The 20,551-nt window shown below is 50.4% G+C and overlaps 1 protein-coding gene across 1 annotated transcript in view; it reads left to right on the top strand.

Moving 5' to 3' along the window:
* LOC128807765 (SH3 and multiple ankyrin repeat domains protein 3-like) overlaps nt 1-20,551 on the top strand; it is a 75,642-nt gene that overhangs the window by 16,789 nt on the left and 38,302 nt on the right. The window contains 7 exon segments of the mRNA XM_053978333.1: nt 2,897-2,968; nt 6,688-6,796; nt 9,691-9,842; nt 10,952-11,119; nt 13,184-13,300; nt 16,059-16,136; nt 17,354-17,420. Of these exon segments, the coding sequence (XP_053834308.1) occupies nt 2,897-2,968; nt 6,688-6,796; nt 9,691-9,842; nt 10,952-11,119; nt 13,184-13,300; nt 16,059-16,136; nt 17,354-17,420 (763 nt within the window).

Genomic DNA, 20,551 nt, shown 5'->3' on the forward strand with positions numbered 1-20,551 from the left:
TTAATTTCAGTTAATTTCATTTCATTTCATTTCATTTCATTTCAGTTAATTTAATTTCAGTTAATTTCATTTCAGTTCATTTCAATTAATTTAATTTAATTTCATTTCATTTCATTTCATTTCATTTCATTGTATTGGATTTTATTTTACTTTATTTTACTTAATTTTATTGTATTTTATTGTATTTTATTTTTATTGTATTTTATTTTAATTTTTTTACCTTACTTTATTTTACTGTACTTTACTTTTATTTTATTTTATTTTATTTTACTGTATTTTATTGTACTTTATGTTACTTTATTTTACTTTATTTCACTTTATTTTATTTTACTTTATTTTACTTTATGTTACTTTATTTTAATTAAATTTAAGTCAATTGTATTGTTTAATTTAATTTAATTAATATAAATTTATTTTATTTCATTTTATTGTATTTATTTTATTTTATTTTATATTTTATTTTTTAATTTAATTTTATTTTACTTTATTGTTATATATAATCTCTTATCTTTGCATATCTCTTATCTCTTCTCTCATCTCAATTTATTTCTGTATTGTATTTTTATGTCTCTTATCTCTTCTCATCATATAATTAATTAAATTATTAAGAATAGAAAGATCAATTATTAATTTATTAATAATTAACTAATAATTATTAATCTATTATTTACCTATAGTATTAATTTATCTTTTCTCTCACCTCTCTTATCTCCATTTCTCTCTTATCTTCCTCATTATCCATTAACTCCTATTGATCTCTTATCTCTCCTCTCTTATCTCTGTTTATCTTACCTCCATTTATTTCTTATCTCATATTTTATATGTACACCATCTTTATATCTTATCTCTTATCTCCATTTAATATGATATCTTATCTTTGTACGTCCTTATCTCTTATCTTTATACCACATTATCTTGTACCTCTTATCTCTTAGCAAATTCAATATTTTATGTCTGATCTCTTATCTCTGTTTATCTCTTATCTCTGTTTATCTCTTATCAATGTTTTCTCTCTTATCTCTTCTGCCCTCTCCTTATCTCAAACTCATTTATGTCTTTTCTCTTGTATCTCCTCTCTTATCTCTGTCTATATCTTATCTTTCACTCTTATCTCTTATCTTTGTATGTCCCTTATCTCTGGCCTTTATCTCATATTAATTTATCTCTTATTTATCCTCTCTTATCTCAGTTTATCACTGATCCCTTATCTCATATTAATTTATCGGTTATTCCTTATCTCCCCTGTCTTATCTCTGGTTATCCTTGGATGTATCTCTATCTTTATCTCTATTTTTATCTCTATCTTTGTATTTTTATATTTTATCTTTTTATCATATATTTATCGTATTTTTATCATATTTTTATCATATTTTATCATATTTTTATCATATTTTATCATATTTTATCATATTTTTATCTTTTTATATTTTATATTTTAACTTTTATTCTTTTTATCTTTTTATCTTTATCATCTTTATCATCTTCATCTCCATCTATCTTTATCTCTGATATTCATTTATCTCTTATCTCTTATCGTTCTATGGCTCCATTCCCTCTTGTCTTTATCTCTTATCTCTCATCTCTTATCTTTTTCTCCCTTAACCCTCTTATTTAATTTACCTGATATCTCTTATCTTTGTGCGTTTCTTCTCTCTTATCTCTCTCTTTTTATTTTCCTTTTATCTCACATTCATTTGGCTCTTCCCTCTCTTTATCTCTTATCTCCGTTGATCTGATACCTCTTATCTTTGGAGGTCTCTTATCTTTATCTTTATCTTTATCTTTATCTTTATCTTTATCTTTATCTTTATCTTATATTCATTTAGCTCTTATCTGTCATATCTTTATCATTTAACCATTATTTTCGTTTATCTGATACCTCTTATCTTTGTAGGTATCTTATCTCTCCTCTCTCATCTTTATCTTTATCTTTATCTTTATCTTTGTCTTTTGTCTTTGTCTTTATCTTTGTCTTTATCATCTTTATCTTTATCTTTTTATCTTTATAATTTTATTTTTATCTTTATCATCTTTATCTTTATCTTATATTCATTTAGCTCCTATCTCTCATGTATCTTTTAACCCTTATATTATTTTATCTGATATCTCTTATCTTTGTATGTCTCTTATCTCTTCTCTCTTGACTTTATCTTTATTTCTCTTTATCTTTATCATCTTTTTCTTTCCCCTTTCCCCTTTTCCTTTTCCTTTCCCTTTTCCCTTTTTTCTTTCCCCTTTCCCTTTCCCCTTTTCCTTTTCCTTTTCCTTTTCCTTTTCCTTTTCCTTTTCCTTTTCCTTTTCCTTTTCCTTTTCTCTTTCCCCTTTCCTCTTTCCTTTCCCCTTTCCCCTTTCCCCTTTCCCCTTTCCCCTTTCCCCTTTCCCTTTCCTCTTTTCCCTTTCCCCTTTCCCCTTTCCCTTTTCCCTTTTCCCTTTTCCCTTTTCCCTTTTCCCTTTTCCCTTTCCCTTTTCCCTTTTCCCTTTTCCCTTTCCCTTTCCCCTTTCCCTTTCCCTTTCCCTTTCCCCTTTCCCTTTTCCCTTTCCCTTTCCCTTTTCCCTTTTCCCTTTTCCCTTTCCCCTTTCCCTTTTCCCTTTTCCCTTTCCCTTTCCCTTTTCCCTTTTCCCTTTTCCCTTTTCCCATTTCCCTTTTCCCTTTTCCCTTCCCTTTTCCTTTCCTCATATTCATTTCTCTCTTATCTCTGTTTATTTCTTATCTCCACCCACCTCCCCTCTCTTATCTAATATATCTCCCGTATCTCCATTTATCTCTTATGAAATATTCTCTTATCTCCTATCCCTTATCTCCCATCCCCTTATCTCTGGTCCCCGTTTATCTCCCCTTATCTCCGATCAATCTCTTATCACTCTCTTATCTCTTATCACTCTCTTATCTCGGCAGTTCCGCTACAAGCGCCGCGTCTATTCCCAGCCGCTGCTGGACGACAAGCAGTTCGCCAAGCTGCACACCAAGGTGAGCCCCAATCCCGCGGGAATTCCCACGGAATTCCCACGGGAAAGCCCTGGAGAACCCCCCGGGAAACCCGGCCGGCCCCGGAATTCCCGGGTATCCCAAGGAATCCCGGCTTTCAATCGAAGCTCCGCCAAAACCAGGACGGGAGCGGAGCTGAGCCCGGAATTCCCGTGGAATTCACCTGGAAAACCCTGGGGAAACCCATCCGGCCCCGGAATTCCAGGGTATCCCAAGGAATGTGGGATTTTGGGAAGGACCTTTCCCCCTTTTTTCCCCCTTCTTTCCCCCTTTTTTCCCCCTTTTTTCCCCCTTTTCCCCCCTTTTCCCCCCTTTCCCCCCCCTTTTCCCCCCCTTTTCCCCCCTTTTTTTCCCCTTTTATTCCTCTTTTTCCCATTTCCCCCCCTTTTCCCCCTTTTTTCTCCACTTCCCCCCCTTTTTCCCCCTTTTTTCCTCTTTTTCCCATTTTCCCCCCTTTTCCCCCCTTTTTTCCCCCCTTTTTCCCCCTTTTTTCCCCTTTTTCCCCCCTTTTTTTCCCCTTTTCCCCCCTTTCCCCCCCTTTCCCCCCCTTTTTCCCCTTTTCTCCCCTTTTCCCCCCTTTTCCCCCCTTTTCCCCCCTTTCCCCCCCTTTTTCCCCCTTTTTTTCCCTTTTCCCCCCTTTTTCCCCTTTTTTCCCCTTTTATTCCCCTTTTCCCCCTTTTTCACCCTTTCCCCCCCCTTTTCCCTCCTTTTCCCTCCTTTTCCCCCTTTTCCCCCTTTTCCTCCTTTTCCCCCTTTTTTCCCCCTTTTTTCTTTTTTCCCCCTTTTTCCCCATTTTCCCCCTTTTTCCCCCTTTCCCCCCTTTTCCCCCCTTTTTTCCCTTTTCCCCCCTTTTCCCTTTTTTTACGTTTCCCCCCCTTTTTCCTTTTCCTTTCTCCCTTTCTCCCTTCCCTCGGGCTGCTCCTTTTCCAGAACCTGTGGGATTTTGGGAAGGAGCCTTTCCTTGGCCTTTTCCATTCCCGTGGATATTTGGGATGCCGGATAGGAGCCGAAGGGACAATTCCAGCCAATCCATCCTCATTCCGTGCCCGTTGGAGCGCCGCCGGCGCAGCGGGCACGGATCGACCTTTCCCGGGAAAAGCTGGGATTGGAGCAGCTCCCGGGAAAAAAGGCTGGGATTGGAGCTGGATCCAGAGGGAGCGGGAGCAGGGATGGGATCCTGGCTGGCACGGGGACACCGGGACACCCGGAGAGCCTCGGGAACGGTACCGGATCCGGGGGAACGTCGGGATAACGGGCAGGGATCATTCCCTGAGTCGGGAATGGGGCTGGAATTCAGCACGGAGATTCCGTGGGAACGTCGGGATAACGGGCAGGGATCATTCCCGGAATGGGGTCATCCAGGGAACAGCTGGAATTCAGCACGGATATTCCGTGAGATTTGGCAGCTGGGGAATTCTGGTTTCTGTTCCTGTGGAATTCTGGTTTCAGTTTCTGGGAATTCCTCCTTCAAATCCTGGGAATTCCTCCTTCAGTTCCTGGGGAATTCCTGAGCTGGTTTTGGAGGAATTTCTGCTTCAGTTTCTGGGGATTTTTCCTTTGGTTTCTGAGAATTCCTGCTTTGGTTTTTGGGGAATTCCTGCTTCAGTTCCTGGGGAATTCCTGCTTTGGTTTTGGGGAATTTCTGCTTCAGTTCCTGGGGAATTCCTCCTGTGGTTTCTGTGGGATCTCTGCTTCAAATCCTGGGAATTTCTGTTTTAGTTCCTGAGAATTTTTGCTTCAGTTTCTGGGAATTCCTGCCTCAGCTCCTGGGGGGGGGGGTTTCTCCTTCAAACCCAGGGAATTTCTCCTTCTGTTTCTGGGAATTTCTCCTTCAGTCGCTGGGGAATTCCTGCTCCAGTTCCTGGGAATTCCTGCTCTTCCATGTGTTTATTGTTGAGATTTTCCTTGGAAAAGTAGAGGCGCTGCCTCTGTGTCCCAGGGTGGAGATTTGTGGCTCTGTCGGGTTCCTCGGGCAAGGAAATGTTGGATTTTCTGGGATTCAAAAAAGGGATTGACAGGATTCCTTGGGAAAGGGAACTTGGGGTGGGATCTTGGGAATTGGGAATTCCTGGCTGGGCTGGAATTGCCAGAGCAGCTGGGGCTGCCCCTGCATCCCTGGAATGTCCCAGGAAAGGCTGGAGCAGCCTGGGATGGTGGGGTTGGAATGGGATGGGATTTGAGGTCCCTTCCCACCCAAACCGTTCTGGGATTCTGGGATCAAGGAGGCTCAGAATCCATCCCGAGGGATTTTTATGGAAGTTGGGGATGGAAAGGGGAAGGGAGACCCTTCCTGGAGTCCCAAGATTCCCAGTGAAGCCCCCGGATCCCAAAATTCCTTCCTGGAGCGGAGTCGAGGTGGGGCTGGATCCAATCCCAGTCTGGGAGAGCTGGGAATGGAGGGAATTCCCTGGGAAAGGGAGATTGGGGTGGGATCTTGGGAATTAGGAATTCCTGGCTGGTCTGGAATTGCCAGAGCAGCTGGGGCTGCCCCTGCATCCCTGGAATGTCCCAGGAAAGGCTGGAGCAGCCTGGGATGGTGGGGTTGGAATGGGATGGGATTTGAGGTCCCTTCCCACCCAAACCATTCCGGGATTCCCAGTGCCATGGCTCTGGAGATTCCTGCTGGGAGGAATTGTGCAATTCCAGAGGCTCCGCGTTGTCCCGGCGCGGCAGCAAATCCATAATTCCCTGTTTCTGAGGGATCAATGAATCCATTTGCTGCTGCCTGGCAGCGGGAGGCGGATCCATGGATTTGCTCCGGCCTCTCCCGGCTCCAAGGGCACGGCCGGCCTGAATTCCAGCTCTTGGGATTTTCCAGGACTTTTCCCAGATTTTGCGTGGTCAGATTGGAATAAACTCCCAAAAATATCCTCCAATGAAAAGTCTGGGAATGTGGGAGCTGGGATTTTCCCACTGGAGCCATTCCTACCTCTGCAATTCCTGGAATCTGGGAATTTAATAATGGCTTCATCCAGCCAGAAAAAAAAATAATGGGAAAAATCCCAACAATTTGGGAATTTGAGGCAAATCACTGAGAATTCCAGCCTGAGGAAACAAAATTCCAATCCCAAAATTTGGGATAGAGGGGAGGCACTGGCAGCCTGAATTCCCATGGGATGATCCAGCAGTTCCAAGGAATCCTCAGCTGCCTCATCCCTGGAATTGTTGGAATAACCTGGGATAGTGGGAGGAGTCCGTGCCCTCGGAATGGGATGGGATTTCGGCTCCCATCCCACCCCAACCATTCCAGAATTCCCAAATTCCCTTCCAAACCTTTTCCTCATCCCGCTTGGCATTTCCAAGGTTTTTTTTCCCCCCAAATTTTCCAACTGGAAACCATCCAAATACAAATGGAAACGTGGCATTTTTGGGATTCATGCCTCCTAAAAAGGATCATTTTCCCGTATTTCCCATATTTCCCATATTATTCCCATATTTCCCATATAATTAAGGCGGGAAATGCTGGAATTGGAATTTTTTTCCCTTGGATGTGAAATCCGGCTTCACCTTCTCCGTTTCCTTGGAGCTCTTCCCAACCTTTCCCCTCATTTCCCGACATTCCCACGTGGATTTGCGTCCCATCCTGATGGAATTCAGTCCCGTTATCTCGATTTTCCTTGGATTTTCGCGATGGGGATGCTCCCCCGGTGGCTTTCCCTGGAATTTCGGGATGTTAACGCGGCGGTTTTTCCCGAATCCAGGCGAACCTGAAGAAATTCATGGAATACGTGCAGATGCTGAACTCGGAGAAGGTTTGCCGGCTGCTGGAAAAGGGGCTGGATCCCAACTTCCATGATCCCGACACCGGAGGTCAGTTCCATGTTTTCCTCTGGATTCGGGAGCGCTTCCCGCAAGGAATCAGCTCAACATTCCCGATTCTTTCCCGGAATTCCTCCAGGCTTTCCTCTGGAATTTCTTCCCGCTCTATCCCAGTCGTTTTTTGGGGTTTTATGGCACAATTCCCACTTTTCAGAGGATTTTGGGAATGCGGCATTCCTTAGGGATAACTCTTCCCTTCCCAGTCCCTTCTGGGGTTCACCGGGATACAATCCCACGTTTCTCCTCTTGGAATATTTTCCCTTCCTGTTCCCGTTTCCAATCCTGGCCTTTCCCAGCTGCGGTTGGATGAAGGGATTGGAATCTCTCAGAAATTCCTGGATTGGGAGCTTGGGGGTTTTTTTGGGAATGTTGGTTGGCTTCCCGTGGATTTTCCAGGAAGTCTGGGCTGGATGTTGGAAGAGCAGGCTGGGAATGAGCTGGGAATGAGCCAGCATTTTTCCTGATGGAATTTTTGGGATTGGATCCTTGGGGAATCCCGTGGGAATCTCCCCATGGAAAACTGGAAAATCCTGCTTGGAAAAAATGGTTTCCTGCAGGATTTAATCCCAAAAATGGACTGGGAATAACTGGGATGAGCCATAAAATCCCCTGAACTTCCTGGGACACCCTCAGCTGATCCCATGGATTCCAAACTTTGGGAATCTTCATTTCAATGGATTTTGGGAAAGGTTTTAAGCTGTGCCAAGGATTTATTCCCATTTTCCTGGCTCTTCTTGGATGGAAAAATAGGGGAAAATCCACTCTGGGAAGCAATTCCAGCCCCGTTTGCTGCCGTTCCCATTTCGGGGTTGCTGGGAAGATATTCCAGGAAAGATTCCTGGGATTTGAAAGGGATGAAAAAGCCCAAAAAATTCACAGTTGCTACCTGTGGGGACATTGAAAAAGTGGGAATGAAAAAAAAACCCGGATCCGGGCGAAGTTTCCGTTGTTCTGGAATGAAAGCCAAACCCCAGGGATGGTTTTGCCGGAGAAAAGAGGGGAAAAAAAAAATCCTCGGATATTTAACGTGGGATATTTAACGAGGGACAGCGGGAGAGGGAGAGGAGCCCAGGAAAACGTTGGAATTACAAAGGAGGATTCAAAATCCCTGAAATAACGTGGGGGGAAAATTGCTGCGGGAATCGGGAGTGGGGGAGGGAAAAGGACCCGGAGCCAGGCTGGGAAAGCTGGGAATGATCCCCTGGAGAAGGGAAGGCTCCAGGGAGAGCTTCCAGCACATTCCAGGCCCTAAAGGGGCTCCAGGAGAGCTGCAGAGGGACTGGGGACAATCCTGCAGGGACAGGACACAGGGAATGGCTCCCACTGCCAGAGGGCAGGGATGGATGGGATCTTGGGAATTGGGAATTCCTGGCTGGGCTGGAATTGCCAGAGCAGCTGGGGCTGCCCCTGCATCCCTGGAATGTCCCAGGAAAGGCTGGAGCAGCCTGGGATGGTGGGATTGTCCCTGCCCTTGGAATGGGATGGGAATGATTGCATACACAGGGATGAGATGACTTTGGAATGTCCCTTCTCCAAACCATGGAATTATTGAGGCTGGGAAAGAATTCCAAGGGCACCGAGTCCCAGCTGGGCCCGATCCCAGCCCTGAGTGGAATTCTGGGAATTCCTTGGACACCTCCAGGGATGGGCACCCCAAAGCTCCCCGGGCAGCCCCTGCCGAGGCCCGAGCCCCTTTCCATGGAAAATGATCCCAAATCTCCGAGCTGAGCCTGCCCGGCCCAGGCTGAGGCCGCTGCCTCTGTTCCCGGGGCTCATTCCCTGGAGCAGATCCCGATCCCCGCTGGCTCCTGGCAGGAGCTGGGCAGAGCCAGAAGGACATTCCCGATCCCTGCCCCGATGGCAGCAGAGCTGCCCTGGCCCCGATCCCGGGGCAGATCCCGCTTTTCCCGGCCTCTCCCCGCACGGATCCCCGGCAGCCCCTGCCCAGCCCAGGGGGGCTCGGGGGCCCTTCCCGAGGCACTGCCGGCATTCCATGGGCAGGGATCCCACAATTCCCCAATCCTGGCCTGGTTTGGGTGGGAAGGACCTCAGAGCCCATCCCGAGGATCCCCGGGGGCCTCCTCTGCGCCAGGCTGAGCCCAAATTCCTCTGGAGTTTTCCAGGCCTTTCCCAGCTCCGTTCCCTTCCCTGGCCATGCTCCAGCCCCTCCTTATCCCGAGGATTCAGAACTTCCCCATGGAATGTGCAAAACTTTCTCCTGTTGCTTCTTTCCCGCTCTGGATCCCGAGCATTCCTTAATTCCCTCATGAATTCCAGCCCCTTTTCCATGATTTCCTGCCGGGACAAACTGGCCACGGACAGGGAATTCCAGCATTTGTATCCATGGGGTTTCCAGACCCGATCCCGTGGCATTCCTTAAATGTTATAATTCCCACTGTCCTCTGGGAATCCCATCTGCATCCCAAGGGAATGAGGGAATCCTGGAATTCTTGGGATTCCCAGCAGGATCTGTGGGATTTGGAGCAGCGACCTCGAGGAAAGTTGGGAGCATCCAGTGGTTTCTCCTGATTGGAACCCACCCCTTATCCCGGGACAAGGATTTTCCCATTGGTAGCACCGGATATGGGAATTCCCAAGGGGCCAAGGAGAATCCATGGTTTCCCGGATCCCATTCCCAAGATATTTTGTCTGCTTTGCCGCCTAATCCCAGAATTTTCCATCCAATTCCCATTCCCGCTGCTCAGGAGATCCTTGGGAATACCCAGGAGCAAGCAGCTTCCCCCATTTGGCCTCCATTCCCATGGATCCGATCCCAAACCCCGAGGAGATCTCTGTGGGCACGTCCAGCCGGGATCCCACGGGGAGAGATTCCCGTGGATGTGCCGGGCATTCCATGGATCTCCCGCATTCCCGTGTCCTCCCAGAGTGCCCGCTGACAGCGGCGGCGCAGCTGGAGCTCAGCGCCGAGATGATCAAAGCGCTCCGGAACGGCGGAGCCCACCTGGATTTCCGGACCCGCGAGGGAATGACGGCGCTGCACAAAGCCGTGAGGTGTCGGAATCACGCGGCCCTGCTGGTCAGTGCTGGGATTTTCCATCTCCCTTCCCTTCCCTTCCCTTCCCTTCCCTTCCCTTCCCTTCCCTTCCCTTCCCTTTCCCTTTCCCTTTCCCTTTCCCTTTCCCTTTCCCTTTCCCTTTCCCTTTCCCTTTCCCTTTCCCTTTCCCTTTCCCTTTCCCTTTCCTTTCCCAGATTTTCCTTTTCTCCTCCCCCTCTGTCCCTCCTTCCTTCTGCTCCTTCCCTCCCTTCTCCTCTCCCCTTCCCAGATTTTCCCTCCTTCTCCCCCCTTTTTTTCCCTCCAGCCCTCTCCCCAGATGATTCCCCACGGATATGGGGCGATTCCCTCATCCCAGTCCTTCCCAAGGGACCATTCCCCATTCCCAAGAGGACATTCCCATTCTCAAGGGACCCTTTCCTGTTCCCAAGGGACCATTCCCTGTTCCCAAGGGACTGTTCCCTGTTCCCACGGGACCGTTCCCCATTCCCAAAGGACAGTTCCTCATTCCCAAGGGACTGTTCTTGTTCCCAAGGAGCCATTCCCCGTTCCCAAGGGGTCGTTCCCCATTCCCAAGGGACCCTTTCCTGTTCCCAAGGGACCATTCCCTGTTCCCAAGGGACAGTTCCCCATTCCCACAGGACCGTTCCCCATTCCCAAGGGGCCATTCCCTGTTCCCAAGGGGCCATTCCCTGTTCCCAAGGGGCCATTCTGCATTCCCAAGGGGCCATTCCCTGTTCCCAAGGGGCCATTCCCTGTTCCCAAGGGACAGTTCCCCGTTCCCAAGGGGCCATTCCCTGTTCCCAAGGGACAGTTCCCCGTTCCCAAGGGGCCATTCCCTGTTCCCAAGGGACAGTTCCCCATTCCCAAGGGGCCATTCCCTGTTCCCAAGGGACAGTTCCCCGTTCCCAAGGGGCCGTTCCCCATTCCCACAGGACCGTTCCCCATTCCCAAAGGACAGTTCCCCATTCCCAAGGAACACTTCCCCGTTCCCATGGGACTGTCCCCCGTTGCCAGCCCTGTCCCGAAGGACTGCTCCCCATTCCCAGGGGACAATTCCTAAGGGAATGTTCCCCATTCCCACGGGACCGTTCCCCGTTCCCACGGGATTTTTTTCCCCGTTTCCCGGGCAGACGCTGCTGGATCTGGGAGCGTCCCCGGATTACAAGGACAGCCGGGGGCTGACCCCGCTGTACCACAGCGCCATGGTGGGCGGGGACCCCTACTGCTGCGAGCTGCTGCTGCACGACTACGCCCGCCTGGGCTGCGTGGACGAGAACGGCTGGCAGGAGATCCACCAGGTGGGACAGGATCCGCGGGGATGGGATCCGGCCACGGGAATGTTCTCCTGGTGCTCATGGATGGGGTGGTTCCATCCCCGGGATTGAGGGCTGGACTTTGGGAATGTTCTCCTGGTGCTCATGGATGTGGTGGTTCCATCCCCCGGATTGAGGGCTGGATTTTGGGAATGTTCTCCTGGTGCCCATGGGTGGAGATCCACCAGGTGGTGGAGGGCAGGAGATCCACCAGGTGCATCGGGATCCGCGGGACGGGATCCGGCCACGGGAATGTCCTCCTGGTGCTCACGGATGGGGTGGTTCCATCCCCGGGATTGAGGGCTGGACTTTGGGAATGTTCTCCTGGTGCCCATGGATGGGGTGGTTCCATCCCCGGGATTGAGGGCTGGACTTTGGGAATGTTCTCCTGGTGCCCATGGGTGGAGATCCACCAGGTGGTGGAGGGCAGGAGATCCACCAGGTGGGACAGGATCCTCAGGGATGGGATCCGGCCGCGGGAATGTCCTCATGGTGCTCATGGATGGGGTGGTTCCATCCCCGGGATTGAGGGCTGGATTTTGGGAATGTTCTTCTGGTGCCCATGGATGGAGATCCACCAGGTGGGACAAGATTCGCAGGGATGGGATCCAGCCACTGGGAATGTTCTCCTGGTGCTCACGGATGGGGTGGTTCCATCCCCGGGATTGAGGGCTGGATTTTGGGAATGTTCTCCTGGTGCCCATGGATGGAGATCCACCAGGTGGTGGAGGGCAGGAGATCCACCAGGTGGGACGGGATCCGCGGGATGGGATCCGGCCACGGGAATGTCCTCCTGGTGCTCACGGATGGGGTGGTTCCATCCCCGGGATTGAGGGCTGGACTTTGGGAATGCTGTCCTGCTGTCCATGGATGGAGATCCACCAGGTGGTGGAGGGCAGGAGATCCACCAGGTGTGGCGCGATCCGCAGGGATGGGATCCAGCCGTGGGAATGTTTTCCATGGATGGGGTCATTCCATGTCTGAGGTTGAGGGTTGGGCTCTGGGAATGCTCTCCTGGTGCCCATGGATGGGGTGGTTCCATTCCTGGAGTTGAGGGTTGGGCTCTGGGAATGCTCTCCTGGTGCTCATGGATGGAGATCCACCAGGTGTGGGATGGGATCCGCAGGGGTGGGATGGGATCCAGCCGTGGGAATGCTCTCCTGGTACCCATGGATGGGATCATTCCATGCCTGCAGTTGAGGGCTGGACTCTGGGAATGCTGTCCATGGACAGGATTGTCTAGGATTGAAGGCTGAACTCTGGGAATGTTCTCCTGGTGCTCGTGGATGGGATCATTCCATGCCTGGACTGAGGGCTGGACTCTGGGAATGCCGTCCATGGATGGGGTTGTCCCATCCCTGGGATTGACAGCTGGATGGGGCCAGCTCTGCCTCCATCCCAGATTTTCCGGCCTCTCCCCTTGGTTGGGAACTTCCAACCAACCTTCCAACCTTGGAGGCTCCAAGGAGAACACTTTGGGATCCCGGATCCAAATCCCAGTTCTGCCTATCCCTGTTTTTCACGTGGAACCCCTTTCTCCAAGGGGATTTGGAGAAACACTTGGATTGGGAGTCGGGAATCCCGAGCCTTGTGCTTCCCGATCCCTTGGGAGAAGGAGGGATGGGATCCCATTGGAACATCTCCCACAACACCCAGCTGGGGATAAAGAATCCAGGGATGTGTCCTTGTGATCCCGGTTTATGGATCCGACCCTCCCTGCTGCCTCCATCCTCCTCGGCTGATCCCTGAATCCCGGGGTGGACCAAACCTGGAGGAGAACATCCCAATTTTCCAGAGATTCGGGGCGCTGAGTTCATCCCGAGCCACCACCCAGCTGGAGGAGCCTCCGGATCCGGGATGATCCAAACTTTTCCCGTTGATCCGGAGCTGATTTCTCCCATGGGTATCCAGGCGGAGCTGTGAGGAGCCACACCCATTCCCAACCGAATTCCAGCTTTCTGAGCCAGGCTGAATCCAGACGGGGATTTTTTCCCGAGGGGGTTCCCCCGCCGCTGCCTGATTCCCGCTTTTCCGTGTTTTCCGGAGCAGGCCTGTCGCTACGGGCACGTGCAGCACCTGGAGCACCTCCTGTTCTACGGAGCGGACATGACGGCGCAGAACGCCTCAGGAAACACCGCCCTGCACATCTGCGCCCTCTACAACCAGGTGGGACGGGGACGGGACAGGGACGGGGACAGGGACACCGCGGGGGAGGTGGCACCAGCCCAGGACACTCCCGGATCTCCCCATTCCCAAATCCAGAGGTGGGATCCATCCCTGTCCCGGGATGAGGCTGTTTCTCCTTGGAGCTCCAGGGTTTGGTTCCACAGGAGCTCCCAGTTTTAGGTCCCACAGGAGCTCCAGGGTTTGGGTCCCAGGGCTGAATCTGTGGGATTTGGGGACAGGGACATCATGGAGGAGGTGGCACCAGCCCGGGACACTCCCGGATCTCCCCATTCCCAAATCCAGAGGTGGGATCCATCCCTGGCCCTGGATGAGGCTGTTCCTCCTTGGAGCTCCTGATTTTGGGTTCCACAGAACATCCCGTGGTGGAATCTGGGAACAGAGATTTGGGGACAGGGGTCATCATGGGGGAGGTGGCACCAGCCCGGGACACTCCCGGATCTCCCCATTCCCAAATCCAGAGGTGGGATCCATCCCTGTCCCAGGATGAGGCTGTTCCTCCTCGGAGCTCCAGGGTTTGGGTCCCACAGGAAAACATCCCATGGTAGAATCTGTGGGATTTGGGGACAGGGGACATCATGGGGGAGGTGACACCAGCCTGGAACACTCCTGGATTTCACCATTCCCAAATCCAGAGGTGGGATCCATCCCTGGCCCTGGATGAAGGTGTTCCTCCTCGGAGCTCCAAGTTTTGGGTCCCACAGGAGCTCCAGGGTTTGGGTCCCAGGGCTGAATCTGTGGGATTTGGGGACAGGGACATCATGGAGGAGGTGGCACCAGCCCGGGACACTCCCGGATCTCCCCATTCCCAAATCCAGAGGTGGGATCCATCCCTGTCCCGGGATGAGGCTGTTTCTCCTTGGAGCTCCATGGTTTGGTTCCACAGGAGCTCCCAGTTTTAGGTCCCACAGGAGCTCCAGGGTTTGGGTCCCAGGGCTGAATCTGTGGGATTTGGGGACAGGGACATCATGGAGGAGGTGGCACCAGCCCGGGACACTCCCGGATCTCCCCATTCCCAAATCCAGAGGTGGGATCCATCCCTGTCCCGGGATGAGGCTGTTCCTCCTTGGAGCTCCTGATTTTGGGTTCCACAGAACATCCCGTGGTGGAATCTGGGAACAGAGATTTGGGGACAGGGGTCATCATGGAGGAGGTGACACCAGCCCGGGACACTCCCGGATCTCCCCATTCCCAAATCCAGAGGTGGGATCCATCCCTGTCCCAGGATGAGGCTGTTCCTCCTTGGAGCTCCAGGGTTTGGGTCCCACAGGAGAACATCCCATGGTGGAATCTGTAGGATTTGAGGACAGGGGACATCATGGGGGAGGTGGCACCAGCCCAGGACACTCCTGGATCTCCACATTCCCAAATCCAGAGGTGGGATCTATCCCTGGCCCTGGATGAGGCTGTTTCTCCTCGGAGCTCCAGGGTTTGGGTCCCACAGGAGAACATCCCGTGGTGGAATCTGTGGGATTTGGGGACAGGGGACATCATGGGGGAGGTGGCACCAGCCCGGGACACTCCTGGATCTCCACATTCCCAAATCCAGAGGTGGGATCCATCCCTGGCCCTGGATGAGGCTGTTCCTCCTCGGAGCTCCAGGGTTTGGGTCCCACAGGAAAACATCCCATGGTGGAATCTGTGGGATTTGGGAACAGGGGACACCGCGGGGGAGGTGGCACCAGCCCGGGACACTCCCGGATCTCCACATTCCCAAATCCAGAGGTGGGATCCATCCCTGTCCCAGGATGAGGCTGTTCCTCCTTGGAGCTCCAGGGTTTGGGTCCCACAGGAAAACATCCCATGGTAGAATCTGTGGGATTTGGGGACAGGGGACATCATGGGGGAGGTGACACCAGCCCGGAACACTCCTGGATTTCACCATTCCCAAATCCAGAGGTGGGATCCATCCCTGGCCCTGGATGAAGGTGTTCCTCCTCGGAGCTCCAGGGTTTGGGTCCCAGGGCTGAATCTGTGGGAATTGGGGACAGGACAGGGACAGGGACACCGCGGGGGAGGTGGCACCAGCCCGGGACACTCCTGGATCTCCACATTCCCAAATCCAGAGGTGGGATCCATCCCTGTCCCGGGATGAGGCTGTTCCTCCTTGGAGCTCCAGGGTTTGGGTCCCACAGGAAAACATCCCATGGTAGAATCTGTAGGATTTGGGGACAGGGGACATCATGGGGGAGGTGGCACCAGCCCGGGACACTCCCGGATTTCACCATTCCCAAATCCAGAGGTGGGATCCATCCCTGGCCTGGGATGAGGCTGTTCCTCCTCGGAGCCCCAGCCTGGTTTGGGATTTCCCAAGAGAACATTCCATGGTTTAATCCATCCCATTCCCAAAATGTTTTGCTGGGACAGAATCCTTGGGGAAGGGGGAGAATGCTTGGAAAAGGGGCAGAATTCCTTGGAAAAAGAGGAGAATCCTGGGTGAAGAGGCAGAATTTTTGGAAAAGGAGAATCCTCCTTTGGAAAAGGAGAAGAATCCTTGGAGAAGGAGAAAACTCCTTGGAAAAGGGGAAGAATCCTTGGAATTTGGATCTGGGTGCTCCCAAAGATTCCTTCCAACCCAATCCATGCCGGAATTCCATGATTCCATAATTTGCTCCCTTTAGGGTCAGGAATACCAAATCCTTAGGGAATGCTCATTCTCCTTCTTCCCAAAGAATTTTCCGGATCTGTTGCTCCCAATCCTGGTCTAATTCCCGTTTTCCCTGGTTTATTTTTTTCCCAGGAAAGCTGTGCCCGGGTTCTCCTCTTCCGAGGCGCCAGCAAGGAAATCCGGAATTACAACAGCCAGACGGCGTTCCAGGTAAGCAGAATTCCCGGGAATCCCATGGAGCTTCCCGGTATTCCTGGGAATTCTGTCACACAGCCAGGGATTTTTCCAGGTGGGATTTGTCCCACCGGGGCGGGATTTGGGATGAGCGTTCAGCGCCGGAGCAGAAGGGAGGAAAAAGCAATTGGAATTCTGGAAAAAGGATGGGAATGTGGGGGTTTTGTGGGATACGGACGTGGGAAGGGGAAGTTGTTGATGTTTTTTGGGATGGGAATGTTTGGGATGGAGGGGAATCCTTGGAAAAGGAGCAGAATCCTGGGAGAAGGGGCAGAATCCTTGGAAAATGAGCAGAATCCTTGGAGGATTTGGGGACTTAGGGATTTGAGGACTTAAGGATTTGGGGATTTGAGGATTTAGGGATTTAGAGCTTGGGGGATTTGGGGATTTGGGGAATTAGGGAATCAGGGATTTGAGGATTTGGGGATTTAGGGATTTGAGGATTTAGAGACTCAGAGAATTGAGGACTTGGGAATTTGGGGACTTGGAGACTTGAGGACTTCAGGATTTGGGGATTTGGGAATTCAGGGACTCAAGGACCCGGGGATCTGAGGATCTGGAGATTTGGGAATTTGGGGATTTGGAGAATTAAGGATTTGGGGACTTTGGGGCTTTGGGATTTGAGGATTTAGGGACTTGGGGACTTGGAGAATTAAGGATTTGGGGACTTGGGAATTTGAGGATTTGGGGAATTGAGGAATTGAGGACTTGGAAACCTGAGGATTTCAGGATTTGGGAATGTGGGGACTTGGGGATCTGAGGATTTGGAGATTTGGGAATTCGGCTGCTGGGAAATCCCCTCCCATCAGGAACAGGCTGCCCAGGGCACTCCCAATCCCTGGAAAACTCCCCAAATCCTTTGGATGTGGCCCTTGGGGACACATCCAGTGACACATCCAGCCGGACTGGCTGATCCCAAACCTCTTCCAAATTCCACGGTTTTATCCCGGATCCAAACCCAACACCCTGGGAGCATTCCAGGATTTGGGATGAATTCCAGGGGACAGGGATTGTCCCCAGGCCGGAGCCACCCAAACCCTCTCCGGCCGCTGTCCCGGGAAGGCGTCGGCACCTCGGAATTCCCGGATGATCCGAGGCAGAAGAATCCTTGGCTTTCCCCCACGGAAAGCAGCTGTTCCCATCCATATGGAAGCTCCGGAGCCGCTCATCCCGGTTTTCCGGCTCTTTTCCAGGTGGCCATCATTGCAGGGAATTTCGAGCTGGCGGAAATCATCAAAACCCACAAAGAGTCCGATGTTGGTGAGTTGGATTTTTCCCGGTTTTCCCATTTTTTATTTTTTCCTTTCCTCTGGATCCCAGGGATGGACTGGGGGGGGATTCATGGATTTTCCTGGTGTTTTGCATCCATGGATTTTCCCGGTGTTGCATCCATGGAAGCTGCAGCCACTTTGGATCTTGGAAGTGTCTGAGAGATTCCCATGGGATTCGGGCTGTTTTCCCAGCCTGGCTGACATTCCCAAGCTCTGGAATTATCCTGGATTTGCTCTTCTCTAAAATCCTGATTTTCCCTCTCTTTTTGCATTTCATTCCCAGAATCCTGGGATTTGGGGCAAGGAGGGAAAATCCTCTGGGAATAGGAGCAAAGTGGGTGCTGTTCTGGTTGGATTCACTTTTTTAAGGAATATTTTGGGAATTTTGGTCCCTTGGGTCACCTTTCCCATCCTTTCTATGTCCCCATGGGAGAAATTCCAGGGAAAGGTGGGTTTGGATCAGGAATAAAATCCACACTTGTTGCATTTCCTTGGATTATCCTGAGGGATTTACGGATCCAGAGCTGCCGATGGAGGGAGCAGTGGGAATTCCCAGCACACAGGAACGGAGTCATGGGATCAGCAGCTGGAAAAAGAAAAAAAATGGGGAAAATATAAAAAAAGCAAGGAAAAATTCCTGCCTGGGAGGGAATGGCACAGAATTCCCAGAAAATTCCTTGTGGCTGCCCCCAGATCCCTGGAATGTCCAGGGTTGGAGCAGCCTGGGATCATGGGAAGGGGTGGGATTGGATGGGATTTGAGGTTCTTTTCCCATCCAAATTCCTGGAATTCCATGAAAACACTGAAATGAAGGAACACAGGGATCAGTTCTTCCAGAATTTGCAGCAGGAATTGAGCTTGGCTCAATCCCAAAAATCCTTTCTCCCATTTTTTTTTTTTTCCCCCCCAGCTTCCTATTCCTGATAGCCAAAACTGGGAATTTGGGGTGGGATAGAAAAGTCGGGAAGGATTTTGGGAAGCGCCTGAGAATTCCTTTGCCTGCAAAGTCATGGAATTAATTAATGCAAGAAAAAAGTTTGGGAATAAACGACCTCCAAAGGTCCGGCCTAAATTCCCCTTGGGATGTGCACCTGGGACTGAGCATCTCCGTGATTTTCCTTGGGGAAAAAAAAGCAGGAAAACCAGCACGGAAAGCTGTCAGGAGCAATGGAAAGTCTGGGAATCAGCTCCGGATAAAAAATAGGTCAGGGAAGAATTCCAAACTAATTCCAAGCTGAGCAGCAGGTCCAGATGGTCTCGCCCGTGGCCGGGAGCTTCCCGGGGTTTGGAAACTGGGATTGGAAATTGGGGGTTGGAAAAATTGGGTTTGGAAATCAGGGGTTGGGAATCAGGGATTTGGGAAAATGGGGTTTGGAAATCGGGGTTGGAAATTGAGGTTTGGGAATTGGGGTTTGGGAATTGGGGTTTGGAAAAATTGGGTTTGGAAATCAGGGGTTGGGAATCAGGGATTTGGAAAAATTTGGTTTGGGAATTGGAATTTGGGAATTGGGGTTTGGAAAAATGGGGTTTGGGAATTGGGGTTTGGGAACTGGGTTTGGGAATTGGGGTTTGGAAAAATTGGGTTTGGAAATCAGGGGTTGGGAATCAGGGATTTGGAAAAATGGGGTTTGGGAATTGGATTTGGAAAAATGGGGTTTGGAAATCGGGGTTGGAAATTGGGGTTTGGGAATTGGGGTTTGGAAATTGGGGTTTGGGAATTGGGGTTTGGGAATTGGGGTTTGGGAATCGGGGTTGGGAATTGGGGTTTGGGAATTGGGGTTTGGAAAAATTGGGTTTGGAAATCAGGGGTTGGGAATCAGGGATTTGGAAAAATTTGGTTTGGGAATTGGAATTTGGGAATTGGGGTTTGGAAAAATTGGGTTTGGAAATTGGGGTTTGGGAATTGGGGTTTGGAAATTGGGGGTTGGAAAAATTGGGTTTGGAAATCAGGGGTTGGGAATCAGGGATTTGGAAAAATTTGGTTTGGGAATTGGAATTTGGGAATTGGGGTTTGGAAAAATTTGGTTTGGAAATTGGGGTTTGGGAATTGGGGTTTGGAAATTGGGGGTTGGAAAAATTGGGTTTGGAAATCAGGGGTTGGGAATCAGGGATTTGGAAAAATGGGGTTTGGGAATTGGATTTGGAAAAATGGGGTTTGGAAATTGAGGTTGGAAATTGGGGTTTGGGAATTGGGGTTTGGGAATTGGGGTTTGGAAAAATTGGGGTACGGGAATTGAGTTTGGAATTTTGGGTTGGAAATTGGGGTTTGGGAATTGGGGTTTGGAAAAATTGGTGTTTGGAAATGGGGGCTGAAAATTGGGATGGGAAATTGGAGTTCGGGAATTTGGGCTGGAAATTGGGGTTTGGGTTAGGATTAGGGTTTGGAAATTCGGTGGGAGCAGAGGAATTTTGTCGGAGCAGGGAATGGCTTTTCCCAGGGTTTTATGGGAATACTGAAGGAATTTGGTGGGATTGGGATTGGAGTGATGCTCGTGGAGGGATTTTCCCGTGGAATTCCCAGTGGGAAGCAGGGCTGGCTTGAGGTGGGATTTGGTGATCCCAGTGCAGAGCGGGGAAGGGTGGGAGCTTCCCAGGAGGATTCCAGGCTTATCCATGTTTTCTTTGGGATCTGGAGCGCTCAGCAGAGCCAGAACTTCCCTCTTGCCCTGGGAATTCTCCAGTTTGGAAAATGTGGGAATTCTCCAGTTTGGGAGATGACTTGGGAACGCTCCAGTTTGGAAAATGCCATGGGAATTTTCCATTCTTGGAAATGTGGGAATTCTCTAGTTTGGGATATTCCGTGGGAATTTTCCGATCTGGGAAATGCCCTGGGAATTCTGCAGGTTGGGAGATTCCGTGGGAATCCTCCAGTCTGGGATGTGCTGTGGGAATTCTCCAGTTTGGGAGATGATTTGGGAACGCTCCAGTTTCGAAAATGCCGTGGGAATTTTCCAGTCTGGTCTGGGAAATGCCCTGGAAATTCTGCAGGTTGGAAAGTGCTGTGGGAATTTTCCAGCCTGGGAAATGTGGGAATTCTCCAGGCGGGGAAGTGCCCTGGGAATTCTTCAGTCTGGGATGTGCTGTGGGAATTCTCCAGGCAGGGCAGTGCCAAGGGAATTC

The sequence above is a fragment of the Vidua macroura genome, chromosome 5 (assembly GCF_024509145.1).
Source record: "Vidua macroura isolate BioBank_ID:100142 chromosome 5, ASM2450914v1, whole genome shotgun sequence".
In the NCBI taxonomy this organism is placed as follows: Eukaryota; Metazoa; Chordata; class Aves; order Passeriformes; family Viduidae; genus Vidua; species Vidua macroura.